Source organism: Megascapheus bottae, chromosome 9 (assembly GCF_031878675.1).
Source record: "Megascapheus bottae isolate mThoBot1 chromosome 9, mThoBot2.hap1, whole genome shotgun sequence".
Lineage (NCBI taxonomy): Eukaryota > Metazoa > Chordata > Mammalia > Rodentia > Geomyidae > Megascapheus > Megascapheus bottae.
The window spans coordinates 45,512,429-45,534,918 of record NC_143517.1 but is presented as its reverse complement, the minus strand read 5'-3'; the positions used below and the strand labels follow the sequence as shown (position 1 = coordinate 45,534,918).

General features: G+C 37.0%; 1 protein-coding gene across 2 annotated transcripts in view; it reads left to right on the top strand.

The window, feature by feature from the left end:
* Rspo2 (R-spondin 2) overlaps positions 1-22,490 on the top strand; it is a 145,414-nt gene that overhangs the window by 79,858 nt on the left and 43,066 nt on the right. For both annotated transcript variants that reach the window (XM_090339263.1, XM_090339264.1), the window contains 2 exons: positions 11,693-11,836; positions 13,653-13,841. In XM_090339263.1, the coding sequence (XP_090195389.1) occupies positions 11,693-11,836; positions 13,653-13,841 (333 nt within the window). The remainder of the gene's footprint in view (positions 1-11,692; positions 11,837-13,652; positions 13,842-22,490) is intronic.

The following is a 22,490-nucleotide window of genomic DNA, read 5'->3' as shown; positions in this document are numbered from 1 at the left end:
AACATAAAGCAGAGAAATGGCATGAAAATTTTCTGGTTTTGAATGATCATATATGCCTTCCTGCTCACCTCAAGATTGATTTCAACATTGTGATCTACATTATAGTCAAGGATATAAGGACTTTGGTATGCTTGGTCTTTTTTTGTTTATCTGCAATAGAGTATCACTATACAACTTAAGTCTTCCTCCCTGCCTAGTCTCCTGAGTGCTAGGCTTACAGCTAAGTGCCACTTGCCTGGCCAAGGTCAGGATTCTTCTAGGCCACTTCCATAATGAAGATTCACCAGCGCACTTACTACTGTAATGTTCTTACACATACCAGTGAAGCAATCATTTTCCATATTTTGCTATTACATAGCCCATTATAGACAACTCAAAAGGCTCTCTCTCTTTTGGCTTGGAACACAAATTATATCAAATAAAGATCCAAAGAATTAAACTAAATAATTGTTTTTCCCTATGGAAAACCTGATCATGGTTTTTAATTTTCTTTACAAAAGACTTAGTTTTTATCATGTATTTTTATTGTAATTAATAGAAGGGTTACATTATATTCTTCAGATAGACGGTGCATTACTTCACATACATTAATACCCTTTCTCCTGTTTTGGTTCCCATTTCTCTCTCCCCCTATCCCCACCTCTCATGTTGTTTCCCCCCTTCCCTATCCTATTTCAAATAAACAAATAAACATGTATACAATATATCAGATAACCAGGTGAAATACTGTAACAATATGAGATAACCAAGAGATAGCAAAAGAGATGAGAGATAACATAGTACATTAAGGACAACAATCACTCATTACATGGCTTTTGTTTCTATATCTGGAGGTCCTTTCATTTAGCGTCATTCTATATGGCCTTATATATTTAGGTTTTGCTCTATTGTAAATCTCTGCTAGGAGAGCCCAAGGTTTCTACTGATTATGACAAATGAGGGAAACCATTGAGCCTAAGTTCCTTTGAGTCTGGCTTACTTCACCTAATATGATTTTTTTCTAAGTCTTTCCATTTCCTTACAAATGGGATGATGTCATTCTTTCTGACAGCAGCATAGAATTCCATGGTGTATAAATACCACATCTTGTTGATCCACTCATCAACTGAGGGGCATCTGGGTTGGTTCCATATCTTTGGTATAGCAAATAGTGCTGCAATGAACATCGTTATGCTGGTGGATTTAGTATGCCCTTGTTTCTGGATGACTGGGTAATTGCCAAGGAGTGGAATTGCTGGGTCATAGGGAAGCTCTAAGTTTACTCTTTTGAAGAACCGCCATACTGCTTTCCATCCTGGTTGAATGAGTTTGCACTCCCACCAGCAGTGTAGTAGTGATCCCTCCTGGCCACATCCCCACTAGCATCTGGTGTTAGTAGATTTCTTGATCCTGGCCATTCTAACTGGAGTGAGGTGGAATCTTAGAGTTGTTTTGATTGGCATTTCTTTTATGGCCACAGATGTTGAACATTTCTTCATGTGTCTATAGGCCATTTTGATTTCTTCTTCAGAAAAGACTCTCTTTAAGTCTTTGGCCCATCTTTTAATGGGATGTTTGTTGCTTTGGAGATTAGTTTTGGAGTGATTCAATTTTTTTAGCTGTTGATATTTTAGATATGAGTCCTTTGTCTGTTGTATGGTTAGTGAAGATCTTCTCTCACTGTATGCTTTCCAATTAGTTTGCTAGTTATGTCCTTTGCCATACAGAAGCTCTGCAGTTCAATGCAGTCCCACTTCTCCAGACTTTCTCTGATTTGTTTTGTTTCTTGGTCCTTTTAAGAAAGTTTCGACCTGTGCCAACGAGACCTAGTGTATCTCTTATTCCTTCTTGTTAAGTTTTCAGTGTGTCTGGTTAAACCTCGAGGTCTTTGATCCATTTGGAGTTAATCCTAGTGCAGGGTGACAAAGAAGGATCCAACTTTAGTTTTCTGCTGGTGCTTAACCAATTCTACCAGCACCACTTGTTGAAGAGTCTGTCTTTCTTCCATTCTATTTTTTTTTTTGGCTCCCTTATCAAAGATTAGGTGGCCATAGGTCTGTGTTTTAATATCTGGGTCCTCAGTTCTCTTCCATTGGGCTTCAGGCCTGTTCTTGTGCCAGTACCAAGCTGTTTTGGTCACTATATCTCTGTCGTAAAAAGACTTAGTCTTTATAGCCTTTCTGGATATCTTTCCATTTGTACGTTACACAGTAGTCACATCCCTACGGACAGAGTAGACAGCATACACAAAAGCACTGACCAGCCAGTGGGTAGCTGTCATACTTCACTGCATATTGGAGATTGTCTCTGCCTTGACCCACAAACCACACAGGTGGACATAGCAAAGCCATGTTCATAAACAAAACTGATTAAGTATATGAAGCCACAAGACTCTACAGAAGGGTTAGGCTGCTTTCAGCCAAAACACATGGAATTTAAAAATGCTTATTTTCTTTCCAGCGAGCTTCTTCATTTATAAGTCAATGTTACAACAAGGAAAAAAAATGATAAGCTTAGCCAAATAAGCCATAATTTTCAACTATTGATCACTTATCTGGAGCTATCTTTACCAAAACAGTACTAAAATTATAAATGTAAAAGTTAATTCTGGGGGCTGGGGGTTTGGCCTAGTGGTAAAGTGCTTGCCTAGCATGCACAAAGACCTGGGTTCCTTTCCTCCGTACCACATACATAGAAAAAAAAGCTGGAAGTGGTGCTTAGGCTCAAGTGGTAGAGCTCTACCCTTGAGAAAGCCCAAGGACAGTGCTCAGGCCCTGAGCTCAAGCCCAGGAGTGGCAAAACAAAGTTAATTCTGGTATTCTTATTCTAGTGTTTATCTTGTGAATAGAAGACTTAATTCTGCCTCTCCAGACTTAAATGCTCTCATTTGATAGTTCCAGAATGAAACCTCTCCTTGTTTGTTTGTATCTTCTTTTCCTTTGTGCTGACTGTTGGGCCAAGAATCTCAGGCATTCCTTAGTTTCAGGTCAACAATCTGTGACCCCAGGAACAAAATCTAGCCTGTTCTCTTTTCAGGAGGGCCCTCAGCCTAGGAATAACATTTACATTTTTGAGTGGTTTGGGGAAACTCAAAAGGAAGGACATCATTTTGTGGAGTGCGAAAACAATTTTAACTAGACGTTTCAATACTTATAAAGTCTTAGTGGAAAATGGCCTATGCTTCCTTATGCATTCTGGTCTGTGGCTACTTCTGTGCTATATCAGATTTTACTCGTTTCAGTGGAGATAGTACATCCTAAAAATCCTGAAGTAGTTATTTTCTAGCCCTTTATAGGAAAAGGTTCCAGGCCCCTCTGGCCTGTTTGAAGTGTGAAGGAATTAAGAGATTCATCTTGTTTTCTTTAGACAGGAATTGAATAGAAGGCAAGATACACACTCGCTGATACATGCTTTTCCATTTAGTTGGATGGAAACATTTGCCTTCCTTAACATTAGGCAAAATTCAACTGACACTCAGATCTGAAGTTCGTTATTCTGTTCTGGTTCTACCTTACTATGAAGAGTGGGTAAGTTAACCAAAAAAGGAAAGGCACAAGCAGTAACCAAGATGACAGATCTGCTACTGGCAAGAGTATAAAATCTGATATAACATTTTTAAACTTTCTTCATTGTTATCAATTTTATTTTGAAGTTGGTGTTCTCCTCCCCTTAATAGGGGAAAAAAACCTCTTTAAAATTCTTATATTGTGATCTCTGCCAATGGATTTAGTTTATGTTGATTTGCTTTGCAAATGATTTCAAATATATATCACTTGAATATGTGGAAGATAAAGTTTCATTACTTGGAGATCATATTTTATAAAATTCTTATTATTCAAATTTTCCTCACCGCTCACACACTTCCCTTTCATTGGCACTGGGTTTGAACTCAGGACCACACATTTTTTTTCCTTGGCTTTGTTTGCTTGCTTCTGACACTTGAGCCACTCCTCTAGTTCATCATTTTCCTAGTTAACTGGAGGTGAAATCTCTCAAATTTTCCTAGCTGAGCTGGCTGTAGTCAATAGTCCTTCAAATCTGAGCTTCTGTGTCGATAAGATTAATGGTGGGACTCACCCATATGTGAGTATGCATTTTTGAGGAATTGAAATAGAGTGTAGTGTGTTATATACTATAGAATTCTACAGGTATCTAAAAACAGGAATTTCTGGATGGAGTCCCTTTACTCTGCCTAAGTTTGAGAATTATAATCCATACCTGGGCTCAATTTATGGAGTGACAGGTAAAGTCAGGGATTTGCCTCTGTGTGATGAAGGAAGTAGGGCACAGAAGGATGTGATCTGTCCCCTCCAGCCTTCCCCAGAGACAAAGTTGCTTTTTGATCTGTTTCTTTGCTGCTGATTCCTAATCCTCAAAATAGACAAGCATCCATGTTTGGGAAATGGTTGTGATCAGTTTGTTTACCTGCATGACTTAAATAAGAGTAAAACCATTAAATGATCCTATAGTGATTGGTCTTTGCATAATGCCTCTCATTTGAGTAGTGCATATATATTTATGTAAGTATCAATGCATTGTTAAGACAAAGTTGTCTTATAAGCACAATTTAATATAAAACTATAATGAATTATTAATTATGTTTATATAGTTTAAATAAATACATATGCATTTTTCCATGTGAAGTATGCTATATGAACTCCTTTCTAGCATCTTAGATGGCCATTTTTTTGTCCTAGTTGATAACTATATTTTATTTATTTATTTAGGTCATTTTGGGGATTTGAAGTTAGGGCTTAGTGGAAGTCCCTGAGATTTTTATTTCTAGCACTCTAACACTTGAGCCATAGCTCCACTCCTGTATTTTTGCTGGTTAATGAGAGATGAGTCTCATGGTCTTTGTTGTGAGGATTGGTTGCTCCCCAAGTACATAGGATTATAGGTATGAAAAAGCAGTGCCTGACTACTTGGTGAATTGTTATATCTAATTATAACTCATATTCCTTGATCACTAATTTACATAGGAGATACTGTACTGAGACCTTCACTTCCTGTTTTCTAGAGGTTAATTGGAGATAAGAGTCTCAGGTCCTTTTGTGCCCGGGCTGGCTTTGAACTTTGATCCTTATATCTCAGCCTTCTGGGTAGCTAGAATTACAGGCAAGAGCCACCGTGCCTGGCTGAGACCTTGCTTTCATTGAAGCAACATCCCTATGAAATGCACTGATGTAACCTTCTTTTCAGGGACAATGATGTTAAGGCAAAGAGAGCTTTCCTGACTTGCTTATAGTCAGAAGAGTAAGAAACTGACATCAAATTTGGTAAGCACGGCAAAGATGGAGTAGCTATCATATAGTCTTCACACCATTCCTATTCACTGTCTCTCCTTCCCATCCTCAATTTTCTCTTCTGCACTCATCGCAATTGGATTACATGTTTTGCTAACTATCCTCATGAGTCAAGGGAACTTTATTTGAACATATCTCATTGGATTTTACACAGACTCTGGCCCTAGGTTTTCCATTAACTTAGTAATGTTGATTTTCTGAATCATCTTTCAAGCAGGTTAGTTGTTAGAGTGTAAAAACTTTGTGTCCTGAAGTTTTTGGCTCTACCTATTTTCTGTTGGTAGAAATATTATGTGTATTAAGACTGTAGTATACAAAAGTAATCTTACTTCCTACTTTTATTAATCTATACTGTCTTGGGATTACTATAATAGTAAATGTTAAAAATGCATACTTTTGCCTGGTGATGGTGGCTCATACCTGTAATCCTAGTTACTCAGGAGGCTAAGATCTGAGGATCATGGTTCTAAGCCTGCTCAGGCAGGAAAGTCTGAGATTCTTATCTCCAATGAAAGTACTTAGAAAACACCAGACGTGGCACTGTGGCTTGAGTGGTAGAATGGTAGTCTTGAGGAAAGGAAGCTCAGGAGCAGAGCCTAGGCTCTGAGTTAAAGCCCCAGGACAGTTCCCTCAACTCCTCCCCACCAAGTAGAAAGAAAAAAGAGAAGTGCATACTTTTGGTAATCAAAAAATTGAAAACATTGCTTATTGATACCTAGTATTATTTGAAATCTAAAACTATTTAAATATTTGAATTTCACAGTGTGTTTTTCCCAATTGCTTTAAGTTTGATTTTTTTTTGTTGTGTTTTGGAACAACATATCTCCTTGATTGCACTTAAAATTGTAGCTTACAAGGAGCAGAGAAATCTACAAGTGTTCTCATGGGCTGGACATTCTTTGATCATTGCAACTCCAATCTGAGGATTGAAAGTCACTTGAGGTGGAAGCTTCTTGTCACACACTGAACAAATACTCTGGTTTGAAATAAAGAGCAGTTGAGATCAGGTACACATGAGTAATTCTAGATTAAGCTGAGAAGAGAAAAATCTATATCAAGAATCTCAATCACAGTGGAACTAGAAGGAGAAGTGATTTTTGCATTCTTCCCCTTAAAAACCATCCTATTTGGTATCTGGATACTATTACTGTCCTGTGACTGTTCCCTTTTACAGTGTTGAGTCTCCCAATGATTTTCCTTACTCCACAGTCTTCCTGTGTTCATGAAGGTGGTTAGCTTTCAGAAAACTTCCACTTCCTATATATCTAAATATACTTTTAGCATATAGTAGTGGTGTTATAGTAACTCATTGCATGCACGAGTGATTTTCCCTTTAGAAGGCTGCAAATCCCAGAGCTTGCCATTTGTATCCATCAGGACCTCTGGTTACCAGGGAGTTCTTGTAGAAATGAGAGCACAAGCAGGATATGATTCTGGTCATGTGGATCTTGTGCTCAGAAGCCCCCAACATTGGTGGCTGTAAATCAGACAAAGTCACTGATCTTGATCCCAGCTTTATATTTACTCACTTGAATTGTTAGTTTAATACTTAAAAAAAATCACACAATGTATAAGTGGCTATAGTTCCCACCCATAACGGCTATACCCAAGTAAGGAATCCTATCATTTGGCCTCCACTTGATTTAGGTCATTTGTCTTTGGACCTGTAATAGGTTGTGGATTCCCTCCATGACCTTAGGAAGAAGGTCATCATTCTTGCCAGCAATCCCACTTCTCCCTGTATATCTAAACATGCTCAGCTGAGATCCCACTGCCTATAAGCATGCATGCTCTGGCTTACTTGGACATTCACCATTAAAATGATTTTCAGGTGTTTCACTGTTGGATTTTCCAACATGATTTACAGTTCTCTACTGTTACAATGGCTATTTTTTTTAAAAGAGAAGAGATATTTACAGCGCATGTGCAACCAATATTATACTAATCATTCAAATATTAAAAAAAGAACCTTGAGTTTTAAAACACTATTCATGTTTGTTCACTTGGCAAGCATTAAAATTCCAGTATGTGTCTTGCACTGTGCTAGGGACAAGGAATTCACAGCTTGAAAATACTAAATAAAAGTTTAATGGCCCAACAGGATAGCTGGCTTCTCAGTTTCTAATGTGCCCAGCACATGCCTCTACTGTTACATTGCATTTCACTGTTCTGTGAGAGCCAAATGACCCATTCCTTTTGGCTTTAGCACCTCCAGAGACAGCATGGGTGTTGTTAGCATTTTCTGTTCTCAGGGCCTGGCATAAGACTTGGCACATACTAGGTTCTTAGGGAATGTTTGGAATGAATTTTTGGACTGCACTAGAGTACAATTTGAAAAATTATAACATTAAAACTTGTACGGGGTGCTTAGGGAGGACAGGAGAGGGGGCACCCAGCCTATTTTCCTGTTTCTTGGCCAGGCCAAACTTTTTTTTTTTTAAATGACCACCCCATCAGACTGTACTTGGCCACAGATTCACTAGGACAGTAATTTTACTTAAACCAATTCTGGCAGCCCTCACTTGGTAGATTACATTTTTGAGGAGGCACTATAATTTGGAAGCATGTAAGTTGGCCAAAGTAGGGTATTATATTTTGAGACAAGGATTCTAAACCCATGTTTTATACAAAAGGCCTATGTTTAGTAAATGATATACCTATTTTCTGAAGCAGCATAACATTTTCTAAGATTTAACAATCTATTGTCTGTTGGCACTGATATAGTAACAATGTTTTTAACTCATTCAATTTATATTTGCATAGAGATTTCCCAAAAGTATAGGCATAAACAAAAGTGGTCATTTCTATGCCATTCAGGTAAGAAAGAAGATTCTATGTTTTCCTGAAAAGCTTTTATAATGTTTTGAGTTTTTGTTTCTGTTTTTCTTTTAGACATAAATACTAATAATAGGGTATGTATGAGTCAATTAAGAGTAACCATTTTAAGCCAGATGTCAGTGGCTCTTGCCTGTAATCCTGTCTACTCAGGAGGCTGAGATGGGAGGATTGTGGTTCAAAGCCATCCCAGTCAGGAAAATATGTGACTCTTAGTCTAATAACTACTTGGAAAAGGCAGGCTGTGGCTCAAGTGCTAGACTTGAGCACAAAGAGGCCTATAGACAGGACCCAGACTCCGAGTTCAAGTCACAGGACTTTCATTCAAACACACACACAAAAGTGTAACAAGTTTAAGTGTTTTGGGGGAGTTGTTCGAAGCTAAGACTGTAAGGCCTCTCAAATCCCATGCATCAATCAGAAGAGCTAATTCTAGCAGAAAGAGCTGAGCAGGGCATGGGGTGGTGGGTAGAGAGAAAATTATCTGGACCTGCAGTCTATGAAGAAGGAAACTTCTGGACAATGAGTTTTGTGCATTGCTAGTTTTATAGATTTGGGTTCAAAGGTGTTGCTAAGACTGGGCTGTCTGTGAGGCTGCTGAGTACAGAAGGAGGCACTGGTAGTTTTATGTCACAGCAAAAAGCAACAGAAGTCAAAAAGCCTATCATGGCTTTGGACATAAGGATTTTGAATCAATCCAAAGTCTTTTTTGTAAGAGTAAGGCTGACATTAGGTCTTCTACTCTGAGCTTCTTACTCTCATATCTGGTGCTCTAACATATCAGCTACACCTCCATTGGAGGTGAGTCTCTTAGACTCGTGTACCTATACTAGCTTTGGACTGAGATTCTCAGATTTCAGCCTCCAGTGTAACTAGAATTATAGGTATGATCCATTAGTTTCTAGCTCAATTCAAAGCTTTTAACAAGTGCTTTATTGCATTGGTTCAGGCTTTTTCCTCTCTCCTTAAATGAAGGGAAAAAAATGCTACAGAATAAAAGAAAATAGAGTAGTTATTAAATGAATATATATTTTGAAGGTTACACTAGGCTCAGCATTATTAAATGTGAGTACAATTTTATGTACTGAAAGCTGAAAAAGTTTGAGATTTATGTCTTTATTTTTCTCACTTAAAATTGTAAGGGTTTACTTCATAATGTCCACATAATGGCTTTTTTGAAGTAATTTGCCAATGGACACTTGATAATCTTTTGTTATATGTTTATTACACAAATTATGGAGCACATTTTTAACATTTCAGCATTCTTCCATTCTTTCCCCAAATTAATTTTTCTAAGCTAGTTCTTGTGTCTCTCCTTTTCTCTCCCTTTCCCTCTCTCCTGTTCTCCCTCACACTCTTCCTTTTCTCCTCCCTTCTTTCTTCTGTTTAAAACTTAACTAGTGGCCATAGAATATTTTAAGGTTATTGCTTATAATTCCCTTTGTGCTTTTTTAATGGCTGTAGCATTCTACATTTGAATCTTTCATATTTTTATTGTAGTTAAATTTGAGAACAAGTAATTAAGCTTTCCTCTAGGAGGATTTATGCCCAAAGGAGTCCTAAGGGACTCTACAGAGAATGAGAAGCATTTCAGAAATCCCACAGTTTGTGAACTGGTATCTGGAACAAGGAATGAAACAAGAATAAGGAGCTCTAAGTAACATTAAAGACCAGCAAATGACCTTGTAAAATTAATTCCAAATGCTTATTGCTATAACTTTTGGCCACATAGCTTATCGGTAAAGGCTGTATTTAAAAGAGAAATCAGATCAGTTGTAGATAACAACTGATTTATGAAATGTATAGTCCTTTTTAAAATACAAATTCTTTGTTCTCTCACCCATTAGTTCTGTTTTATCCTTTGGAATGCTTATCGTTTCTTGGAAAATAACTTCTGTAACAGAGAGAGCTGCTTGCTTTTTGAAAAAAATATAGCAAGAAACCCAACAATTTGCGGACATAATGGTCATGTACTTTGACCATGATTGAGAGGCTACACACCAGCAGTAGACCACTGTTTATTAAAGTACAGGTTATAGCATTTTAGGCTAGAAATGAACCTTTTATGAGGTTATAAATCATACTTCCATGCCCACTGTTTTCCTCCCCTAAAAAAATGAGCAATAATTTGTCTGTGGACTTTAACCCATGCACAGTTAATGTTCGCATTGTAAATTTGGTAATATGTTAGACATTAAGTTACCTGCTCTGTGGTGGTCATTTTACATATAAAAACCTATTCAGAATCTAAGTTGAAAGGTAGCAATTTGCCAGTTTTCTTTTTAACAGTCCAAAAACTTTGTTATAATTTCAACTATCTTAATGTTTTCAGCCTTTTAATTCTTTTTTTCAAATTCTTTTTTATTGTAATTAATAGAGGGGTTACAGTTATATTCACCAGATATATTACTTCTTACACATTGATACCCCTTCTTATCTTTTTGTCACCATTTCTCTACCCCCACCAACTCCCCTCATCTTGTTTTCCCCCTCCCCTTTCCTATTTCAAATAAACAAATAAAACATATATACGGTATACCAGATAACAAAGTCAGATACTGTAACAATATGAGATTAACCAAGGGGCAACAAAAGAGATGAGAAATAACATAGTACGTTAAAAGCAACAAATAAAATTAAAAAACAATTTGGCCTTTTAATTCTTTCCAATATTTTTTCTCAATATACAACATTTTTACATTTAATGATTATATAGTTTGGTTACATTTTTGTACTTTATTTTCTGTTTGCATCTAGGAACACTCTCTTTTTGGGGTTACTGGGATTTGAACTCAGCTCCTCACTCTTGCTGAATAGGTGCTATACTGCTGAGTCAGGACTCCAGTTAGAACTGTAGTTTTTAAAGATTTCAGAATGCAAATATCAGGCTGGAGACTTATTAAAGTAACAATGGGTGGGGGCAGGAGTTTAGCTTAGTGATAGAGTGCTTGTATACCATGCACGAAAACCTGGGTTTGATTTCTTGGTACCACATATATAGAAAAAGCCAGAAGTGGTGCTGTGGCTCAAGTTGTAGGGCTGTAGCCTTGAGAAAGCTGAAGAACAGTGCTTAGGCCCTGAGTTCAAGCCCCAGGACTGGCAAAAAAACAATAAATAAAGTAACACTGGGGCATGGGAGACACCTTAGCACTTTACAAGCTGTTCATAAATAATAATGTACTAGAATCTTTTGAAAATCTAATCATTTGATTCAGTAACCCATCAAACTAATCTTGTCTCTCCTTTAAGCATATTTACTTTTATCTATGTATTCTGGTAGTCACTGAGCCAGAGGCTACTATAGGCCTACCAAGCTTCTTAGTTATTGCTTTTAGATATTTTATGTGTATTTTTAGACACTTACATGTATTTTGGTAGACATACATACCTTTGTGCATGCACTCATACTTTTATCTGCAGACTACTTTTTCAATCCAACCAGTTTACATAAATTAATACAAATTCTCACTAGAATTTGATTAAACCATCTGGTGAGTTTGTGAAATTTTATTGGTTAAAACAAGTAAATTCACTTAACTGAAACTTCTTTTTCTCTTTAAAATTGTTTTTAGGATGCAGAATAGAAAACTGTGACTCTTGCTTTAGCAAAGACTTTTGTACCAAGTGCAAAGTAGGCTTTTATCTGCATAAAGGCCGTTGCTTTGATGAATGTCCAGAGGGTTTTGCACCATTAGATGAGACTATGGAATGTGTGGGTAAGTAACTCAAACTACAACTTTTGTAGCTTTTAAGTGTTTCCTGAAACTATGCAGGCTGGATGTATTCAACTGAAAACTCAATCTATTATGTCTGAAAAATATTTAATTTCACTGTGACTTTCAGATATTTTTAGCTATTATGACGATGGGAAGTCATACATAATAGCTTGTTATAAAATTTGCTAGTTATACATTTTTGGGGTAATTTACTTAAGTGCTGACAAGATTTGTCATCGGTGTAACATCTATTTCTTCTTACCTACCTAATAAATACTAGTGGGATGAGATCTAGTTCAGTGGTAAAGTATTTGGCTAATAAATAATAAGTATTAGAGATAAACTTTGTCAATGAGCCATTCTATTGTTTTTGCTGTATAAATGAATGAAATATATAGAATACTATGCTTAACTCCTTATGTTAATATAATCAATTGATATTATTTTTGTGCCAAATATATTTTGTTGGTGATTCACATAAATCTGGCAAAATTTATTTTAATATTTGGAAAGTTCTTTGGAATATTTTATGCCACTGATAAAAAGATAAAGATCTGGTAGTGACAACACTTTGCTGAAAGTTTGTGTTGAAACAGTCCTGTAATTTCATGTCTTTCCCTTCTATCTTTTCTCTTTCTTTTTTCTTTTCTTATGGGTCATGGGGCTTGAACTCTGGTCCTGAGCGCTGACCCTGAGCTCTTCAGCTCAAGGATACTGCCCTACCCTTGAGCCACAGCCCCACTTCCCATTTTCTAGTTTCTAGGATTAATTGGAGACAAGAGTCTTAGATTATTTAGTGTCTGGGGCTGGCTTTGAAACTTAATCCTTAGATCTCAGCCTCCTGAGTAGAAGGATTGCAGGAGTGAGCCATCCATCGTGCCCAGCCTCTCTCTTTCAATGTGATTTGACATATGACTCAATATAGAGCAGAGCAATTGTATTATTGCTTAAACTTCCCATGCTTTAAATAGAGACTTGAAAGAAAACTTGACAATATTTTTCTGTAGAAATATTGCAGAAATAATCTGTAGCTATGTATTTCAAGGCTTGTTCAAAAGATACTCAAATGTGAGATTTTAAAGGAATAAATACATTTGTGTTTATTCTTATGTGCTGAAGTGGGCCATGAAACACATGGAAACTTAGAATGTTTAAATTCTGTGAATGGGATTATCAGTTACTGTGAAGGAGAATTTCAATGGCAAAGTTGATGTGGAAGTTCAGTATTCTAATATACCATCCTATGAAAGGATGTCTAAGAGCTTTTACATTCCAGGGGAAACAAATATCTCATTATGTTTATGGACTTTTCTCACTGCAGTAATGGAAAGCTGAAGTACAGAGAACATCTATTAAAAGAATAGAAAGATAGAAAAAATGCCACACAGGCTTTCCTTGTGCCATACTGTCCTTTTCTCTCTAGAATACTTTGGATTTGGGACAGGGAATTCAGAGTGAACCTGTGAAAGGATGGCTTCTGTTATAGCACACAGAAAAAAAAGTATCATTTTCTGTGGTGTTAAAACTAACCAGCAGCACCCTTTAGAAAATATACAACAACAAATGGAAAGTAACAGCTTTTTAAATGATTTATTTGGCATAGGTTTGTTGGAAATTCCCTATGATTCCAAGAATTATATTTCCAAAAATTGTGTGTAGGGCTTGATTGGCTACATAACTTAATATTTGCTATCTGGATAAACATTGCTGTATAAATTCAATGTCAAAAGGAGCAAGTGGTTACTAAATCTACTTTGTATGTGTTTGTTGTTTGAAAACAATGATTTTTTTTTGTTTTGTTTTTGGCTGTTTTTAGAAGGATGTGAAGTTGGTCATTGGAGTGATTGGGGAACTTGCAGTAGGAACAATCGCACATGTGGATTTAAATGGGGCCTGGAGACCAGAACACGGCAAATTGTTAAAAAGCCAGCAAAAGATACAATACCATGCCCAACTATCGCCGAGTCCAGGAGATGCAAGATGGCCATGAGACATTGTCCAGGAGGTAGGTTTCAATAATTCCTGATGTGCATGTGCTTTCCGACTTACCCCCATCCCCCCCATCCCTCCCTTCCAACCAGTTATTAACCATGATGGAAGCCTGTGATAATAACATTGAGGAGGGGGAATCAATTCTTCTTGAAAAATAAATTTTCCATAGTGAAGAATACACAGTATAAATCTCTTCATTTATTTCTGTGATACTTTCAAAATAACATGGATGAACTCTTTCTAAATGCATGCTGGAAAATGAGGTTTCTGATACTCTGTATGTTTTTTTTTCTCTCTTCTATCTGTTCTCTGACTCCCCCACTCTTTTTTCTTTCACAAATGTACCATGAAATCAGGCTATTGCAGATGTTGCTTGGAGGGAAGTATCCAACTTTTAGTTGAGAGGAGTTTAGATTAAAAAAGTTTATGGAATTTGTAAAAAAAAATCATTTGCATCACTAGTTGTTGAAGATGACAACTTAAAATAAACTTGCCCCAACACTGAGAGAACTAAAGATTGTCTTAATGTTACCAAAAATAGCCCCTTTCTCTTTGTTTTCATAATAATGTGTAGAAAACAGCTACTGGTGTAGTGTGTGTGTGTGTGTGTGTGTGTGTGTGTGTGTGTGTGTGTGTGTGTGTGTTTATCCAATTCCTGGTAGTAATTGTGCTGATTTGAGCCATTTTTCTCTAATAACAGGATTAGGCCCATTTAGAAATGAGAAGAGCCCAGTGCTAGGTACAGCCTGTGGAAGCACAGCCAGTTGGTTGGTTGAAATGAAAATGTTAGCACAGCCTGTGTTTCTAAAGCATTGTTCACTTGCTGCCATGCATTATATGATTGGCTGGTGCTACACTGCAGTGAATGAAACTGGGATTTGTTTATAAGTGTATAATACAGAAAAATTTTAAAAAAATGTTATTTTGGGAAAACTGCCCAGTTAAGTAATCCAAGCTTAAATTTGCCATTGTTCTTTCTGTTGGTGCATACCTTTCCAGTGGGTTGTTGTTGTTGTTTTGACTATAACCCAGAAAGAGAACATATATCTGCTTAAAATGCGGTGCATATTCACATTTTGCCGTCTCACGGAGAATGTCTATGATCCATGGAGAAAGACGAAATTTTGAAGACTTGAAGACTCCAGTCAGCCTCTGAGAACTATTAGATCCAGATTCAGAAGCTACTATTAAGAAAAGCAGCTTTTCCTCTTGAATTAGTTTTGCTTTCCTTACTGAGTTTTTGAAACAAATTTTTTTGGGGGGTCTGTTTTTCACTAACAAGGCTGGTTTTGTTCACATACGTTGGGTATTTTTTAGTCCAAATATAAGAAAATATTTTCTTACAAAACTAATAAGGCACATCTTGGATAGCTGAGAGCATTTAACCTGCAACCTTCTGCCTAAAAACAAACCTGATGTATTCAGGTAATGGAAAGAAAGACTTTCTTTGTCTTATATTGTTTATATAACTAGTCTCTCTTCTATCCTCCCCCAACAAAATGGTCCCCCAATTGTGGTTTATGTTAATAACAAAAAGTAAACAGTACATACTTATTTGTAACTAGACCCCTGCACCCTAAACTCTCTATTTTGACTTAGCCTCAGCCTTGCTAGAAAATTTTCTAGATAATAGCATAGATTGTTCACTGTAACTTTATTGCATTTATATTTTTAATGTTACTGTCTTAGTGGAGCTGACTTCCCAACCCCTTGCCCCCGACACCACTCTTGAGGTCTCATTGGCTATTGGCTAGTATTTTTGTTGTTGTTCCTCAAGTAAACAAGGAATAGGTTCTGACTTATTTGGTATTTACTTTTGATCAAATTTTGACTTTTAAGAAAACATCAGGGATTGCTCTAATTTCTGCATCTGTGTTTTCAGTTTAACAAAATGACTCCCCCCGCCCCGTAATTCTCAAGTTAAGCAGGTTTTTCAGAGTTATATGGAAATTTATTTTGGTATTTTTACTGCAAGGGAAGTAACATGGAATTAATTGTTGATATAAATGACAAATCACTAGGCAATAAAAAATAACTGGTATTGGAGCCGGGAGTTTGGCCTAGTGGTAGAGTGCTTGCTTAGCATGCACAAAGACCCGGGTTCGATTCCTTGGTACCACATACATTGAAAAAAGCTAGAAGTGGTGCTGAGGCTCAAGTGATAGAGTGCTAAGCCTTGAGAAAGTCCAAGGACAGTGCTCAGGCCCTGAGCCCAAGCCCAGGACTGGCAAAAAAAAATAAATAACTGGTACTTACAAATGCAAGAAATCAAAACTAGAGAAACTACTTTTGGAACTTGAGCACGAGTTGATGAAAAATTGCTATAACTTCCAGTGGAGTGTCCCACCTTGCCTTAGGTGAGAGAGAAAAGTCCCCTGCCTCAATAGGTCATGGTGATTAATGGAAGAATGGAGAAGAAAACCACTTTATCCTTTTTTCACATCTTGATTTGATTTTGGTGATCTGCTTTGACAAACCATGCAAAAATGGAAGTCATAATCAGGTTGGGAATACAGGCATTTTTCAGATCTTTTCAACATATGTATGGATTTTTCTCCTGTTGCAGCCAATCTTAACCTGATTGCACTCGAACGCAGCCTTAGCCTCCTTCACACTAAAGCAGCAGCTTAACATCAGCTGCTTTTGATTACTGAAAGGCATGAGCTAGAGGTCAGCAGAATGGAATAGTCACTAAGTATTTAACATCTTATGATGAAAACTATAAAATATGAAGAAATAAATAGTCGTGAATGTAGAAACAAAAAGTATGACTTGTTTTTCCCCTTAACTAACTCTCACGTGCTTTTCTTTTTTAAAGAACATCTAAGAATTTCTTTAGTAGTGGATTATTTACACTCAAAGTACTTAATATTGCTCTTCAATTTTTTACTAAGATCAGTTACCTTTTTTTCCATTTCTGATCAAACCTGCAACATTTCATAGTCTTTTTCTAACACTCCTTCTTCATAGACCTGGTATGTGGTCTGGTTCCTTTCATGCTGTCAACTCTTTACTTCTGTGACCCCTAGCCAGTCACTTAACCTTTCTTGGCCTTCATTTCCTCATTTGTAAATTGAAGGTATTGGTGTGGGTGACCACTGAGGTTCAGCCTCATTCTAAATTTCACTGAGCCTAGGATTTACTGTCGAAGGACAGGGGCAAGTTTTGTGGTTTCCATGTAGAAAGGAGGTATGGAAGATAACTGGAAAGGCAGGAGTATTGATTCACAATCAAGGAAAGAAGGAGCCACTTTCCTCTCTGGTGTGTTTTACCCTTCTGTTAGTAGAGTCAACTTTCAAAGGCTACATAGAGTTCTTTTTAAAACATGCATGTGACCTGTGGCTTAGCTACCAGTAGAACAATTATGAGAACAGAAGAGGATCACATAAAAGAAAATAGAGATGAAAGATAGAAGGTTTGGAGATAATTGACAACAAAAGCAAACTGCTTATAAGTGAAGGCTGCAGTTGTAGCTACAATCATGCTTACTTCCACATATATAGTATATATATACTATATAGTATATTCTATACATACTATATATGTATATACAGAATATACATGATATGAATATTCAAAAGTCTCAAACAGAAGGAATGTCAAGTCTGAATTATATCCATTAAATGAGATTTTAGTAGAAATGATAAACCCATATATGATATGAATATCATCCATTTAAATGGCAAATAGAGCACATTTCTAGCTGTTGAGATAGTATGTTGGGGGACACCTTTGTATATTTAGGTATCTCTAACACTGCACTGGTTCCTCTCTTATCTATTTGAGACCCCTCATTATTTTGTCAAGTCTCATCTCAACTCTCATTAATCTGGCTTTGGGATTGCTCAAATAACCCCTAACAACCTTTTTCTAGAGGAAACTATTACAGCAAAGATGCAAATGGATGAGCTTGTACAATGTCTTGGGGAGATAAGGGCTATAGAGAAATATCAGGCAAAAGAGGGAACTTGGGAAAGAGGCATGTTTAGGAATATTGTAGAAAATACAGTTGCTTACAATGCTCATTTTTAAAGATCTAAGATTTTTTTTAGCTTGCTTAGTGAATGACTAATTTTTTTGTGAATATCTTTATTCTGACATCATTTAGGAGAGAGGAAGGCTCTGAGATACTGACTGATGCAAGGTGACCAGTGACAAGTTAGTCATGGTAGAGCCAGAAGTTGCACAGCATCTCCCAGCTCCAGTTTTGCGGTGCCTTTATCTTAGTCTGTATGATAAATTCAAAGTTAAGGCCAAGGCTATCTGATGTCAAAGTACCCAACTTTGAACTGTTTACCCCTCTCCACATGAATGCCATTTTACATTTTACTCTACAAATATGATTAAACGTAACACCCTTCCATACTCATTTCCTTCTCCATCTTCCAACATGCAAGAGCTACTTTATAAAATCCCTAAAGGTCATTTCATAAATGCCAACACACTGAGCCTTTAGCGTTGCTTGATTCTGCTGTCCTATTAAGACCCACTTCTTTAAATTTAGTGCTTGTGTCATTCCAGGGCTTCGTGCTTAGGTGTTGGCCTTCTGGATTAGGCTCTGTTCAACATTTATCACTGACAGTTTCTCTTTGGCCTACAAAAAGAAGCCTGAGGTGACCTGAGCTGATGGATCTACTCTTCACATGAGAATATCTTTGTTTCTTATTTCTGATACATTTCAGCAGTCAGACTCTTAAAGTAATAGAGGTGATGCTTTGATATATATTCAATAACTTTATGCCTTGGCTTATGCCTGCTTCAAATTTATACTTTTCTGCTGTTATTAATCATATAGTGTGAATCTTGAATCCCTAATCATATTTTCTCTGCAATGTGCAAAAAAATGAAACTTGGTACTTATATATACCATTTCAATGTGAAAACCAACTCATTCTTCTTGTGAAAAATTACCTGATGACTATCTTAGTTTAGAAAAGTGGCTTTCAACTTGGTAGAAACAAAAGAAAATATTATTTAGCAACTTAGATCCTTAATCTTTGACATCTACTCGTCAAAAAGCAGTAGTAAGAAGACCTTTCTAATCTATGCTTTTTGTACATAAACAGAAAGCGACATGTGGACTAGGTATTAGATAATATAACTAGAGATGGTTGTAGATTGTGATGGATTAAGCTGAGAGCAGGAAATAAGACATTTTCAGTAGGATAGGGTCAAGAAAATATGTTTGGGACATATGTTCTTTATTTCTGTACATTTTGTTTACATTTGAGTTTCAATTTATGTGGTCTGCTTTATATACACCAGTCTCAAGAGCAGCTTGGAAGGGAGAGGATAAGAGAGAATCTCTTTTCTTTTGAACCATTCAGACTGTCAAGAATGTCTCCTTGAAATTTTTTCATGAAGAAGCCGCACTTGAAATGGAACTTTTGTTATCCTTCCTGTGATATACTAACTGCTTTTGAAATCTCGTGTGTGTGTGTGTGTGTGTGTGTGTGTGTGTGTGTGTGTGTGTGTGTGTGTGTATAGCTACTGGAGCTTGAATTCAGGGTCTTGTACTTTCCTTGGCTGCTTTTACTCAGAGCTGATACTTGACCACTTGAGTCACTGCGTCACTGCTCCACTTCTACTACATACTTTTGATATGATTGGTCTGTGCTCTTTTCAATGAAGCAAATTTTACTATTTTCTAGGTGGCTGGTTATAGTGTTTTATTTAATTTTCATGGATTACACACTGGGAATTACCCAAAGCATGCAGTTTGTAAATATTCGTTAGAAAGTTGATGTGTAGCAAAGGTTCCACCTGCCTATGAATAAACCTCTCAGTGAACTGTGAGAAAATCATATGAAAGGGGTCAGCAGTGGGAAGTATTCTTTCCTACTCTCTACTACCTAACTACTTTTTAATTGTTCACGTTTGTTTTACTTGTTCTAACCTGGTTCATTCCTGGTGGAGGTAGTGATTTCTCTTCCATTTGTCTTTTGAAATAATATCTTTCATGTTTACTACTTCTCCCACCACAAGGTAAAAGTCTGAGTCCATGGGGAACAGAGGAGCTGCTCCCATGGAGAGGTATGCACAGTCTGCCATGTCCAGATAAGACAAGACTAAATGCAGAGTTGGACATTTAGGCATAGAGTCCAAGAACTGTGAAAGCTTACATCGTGGAGCCTGAGGTGTAGAGAGGACATCTTGTTTCCCCAGTTTCCTTTTGAGTCTTTCCTGACACCAACCTTGCTTGCCAGAGTGGACAAGGATTGAGTAAGCAAGTAGAGAAGCCACACACCTCAGTGCCATTCTTGGAGCTTCCCATCTGGAATCTCTACCAGCTTCCATTTAATTATAGTCCAGGGCAGCATGTCCTAGTCTTTTTTATGGGTCCTTGTAAAAAGAATTTCTCAATTACATATGCCACCGAAGGCCTGAAGTCCTTTGTGTAAAAAGGTGAAGACAGGAAAATTCCAAAGGAGACCTTTCTTTTATGATTTTTCCTCAGCAGGGAGCTACTCTGATCTTAATATAAAAGATATAAAAACATTTTTACAACAGTTCAAAATAAAAACAATTTAATAGGACACACATGCAATTCGTAGTAGATGTGCTTTCCTCTTTCAACAGATAAGCAAGACTCAAGTACAGATCCCTTGAGGATGTCTCAGAACAACTTTTTCTCCTCATCAGACACTTCTCTGAAATCTTAAAATGGTGTTGATGAAAAGTGGGCGGGAGGTTCACTCATTTGGATTTCCTGTCATTTGTCTCCAGCTACTGACTGACCTAGAGCTGTACTTCTGCATTCCTTCCAGGACCAGGATCCAGAAAGGAACATTTCTGTGGAAAGAACGACTGTTTTAACTAAAATCCCAGCTTGATTCATGTCATCATACAGAAGTGGCTAAGATGATACAATTAGTTTTTGTAACAGAATTGGCAAAATTCTTTATTGTAAACTTGATCTGAACATGTAGAGGCAGTAGTTTTACTTAACAACTGACTTGTTTGTGATAACTTGAGTCTAAAACATTGGATTAATATAATTTTCTTACATTTGCAAAGTTTGGGAACTAAGAGTAAAATATTTGAACTTGTCTGGCAGGCGACATTCAATAACTGATGATCTGCTTTTATAACTGGCTACTACCCAAAGGATTTAGTGATGGTTTAAAAAGATACAGAACTGTAAAACAAAACCAAGAACTATAAACTATCAGAATTAGGGGAAATTTAAAGTAGAACAAGAGCTTAAAACGGAAAAAAATAGTTCAAATGAATCCAAAACACTTTGCCAAAAATTTGACTTTGAGTTTTCTACTAGGCAAAGGGAAAAAAGAGGCATGGCTCTTTCTGTTTGTGTTTATACAAATGTTTAAGTATTAAGGATAATGTTGACTAAATTGCCATTTATATTACTTGATATTTGTCTATAGTATATATACCATACATGTGTTCACACAGATTTACACATATAGAATTATTCCAATATGAGATACACTGAGGTATGTGTACCTGTATAGGAGAGTTATAGCACATAATTCAGAAAATTAATAATTCACACAGAAAACATTCTAGTTCTCTAGACATACAAACACTGAACAGAATTGTATGATATTAAGTTTCCCAAATGGAGTTTCACACCCAAGGCAATGAGTTATACATGCTAGACAATTTTTTCAACTATGTCCATGTCACATCTAGTTTTCCAGAAGGCAAAAGGTAGCTAACTTGTTTTCTCTCTCCCTCTCCCTCTCCCTCTCCCTCTCCCTCTCCCCCCCTCTCTCTTTCTCTCCCTCTCTCCCTCCCTCTCTCTCTCTCTCTCTCTCTCTCTCTCTCTCTCTCTCTCTCTCTCTCTCTCTCTCTCTCTCTCTCTCTCTCCCTCCTTCCTTCTCTCCCTCTGCTCCCCTCCCCTCTCTTTCCTTCCCCTCAGGCCCCCCTTTCTTTTTTTTCCTTATTCCTGAGGAAGGAGATGTTTGAGCATGTTGTGTACTAGTAGAAAGCTGATTGAATTCTGTGTTGTTAAGTACTGGACTGCCCCAGATTTTGAGCCCAGCATTATGAATTAGTTGATCTTAATGGGAGAATTACCAAAGAATACTATGGTTTCTGATGTTTGTGTATTTTTCTGTTTGCTTGTTTTGCTAATGAGTGCAGGATTTTGCCTTGGCTTATAGTCTGCTGTTGACCCCTCTATCTCATTCTGCCAACTTTATAACCCAGGTGCCAGGCCATTCTTTTTTTTTTCTTTTTTGGTCAGTAACGGGGACTTGAACTCAGGACGTCAAGGCCTGGGCAATGTCCCTGAATATTTTTGCTCAAGACTAGTGTTCTAGCACTTTAAGCCACAGCTTAACTTCAGGTTATCTGGTGATTACTTGAAAATAGTAGCCTGAAATACTAGCTTGAAGAGTATTGTAAGTGAAGTGCTGGGTTCAGGAAAAAACTGTTTACTTATCAGCAAATTGTGTTTGTGGTACGGGTAGAAGCAATATAGGCATCTTGTATTTATTCTTCTCGACTTTGAAACTAACCTCTTCTGTAAAGAACTTCTTTAGCTGCTTTCCCTATCACCTCCAATACACATTTAGAAGTCTTTGACAAATAGTAAAATGGTTCTCCACATATATCTTTTAAAAAATAAATTCTATTATCAAAGTGATGTACAGTGGGATTATAGTTACATACAAAAGACACATCATTTCCTGAA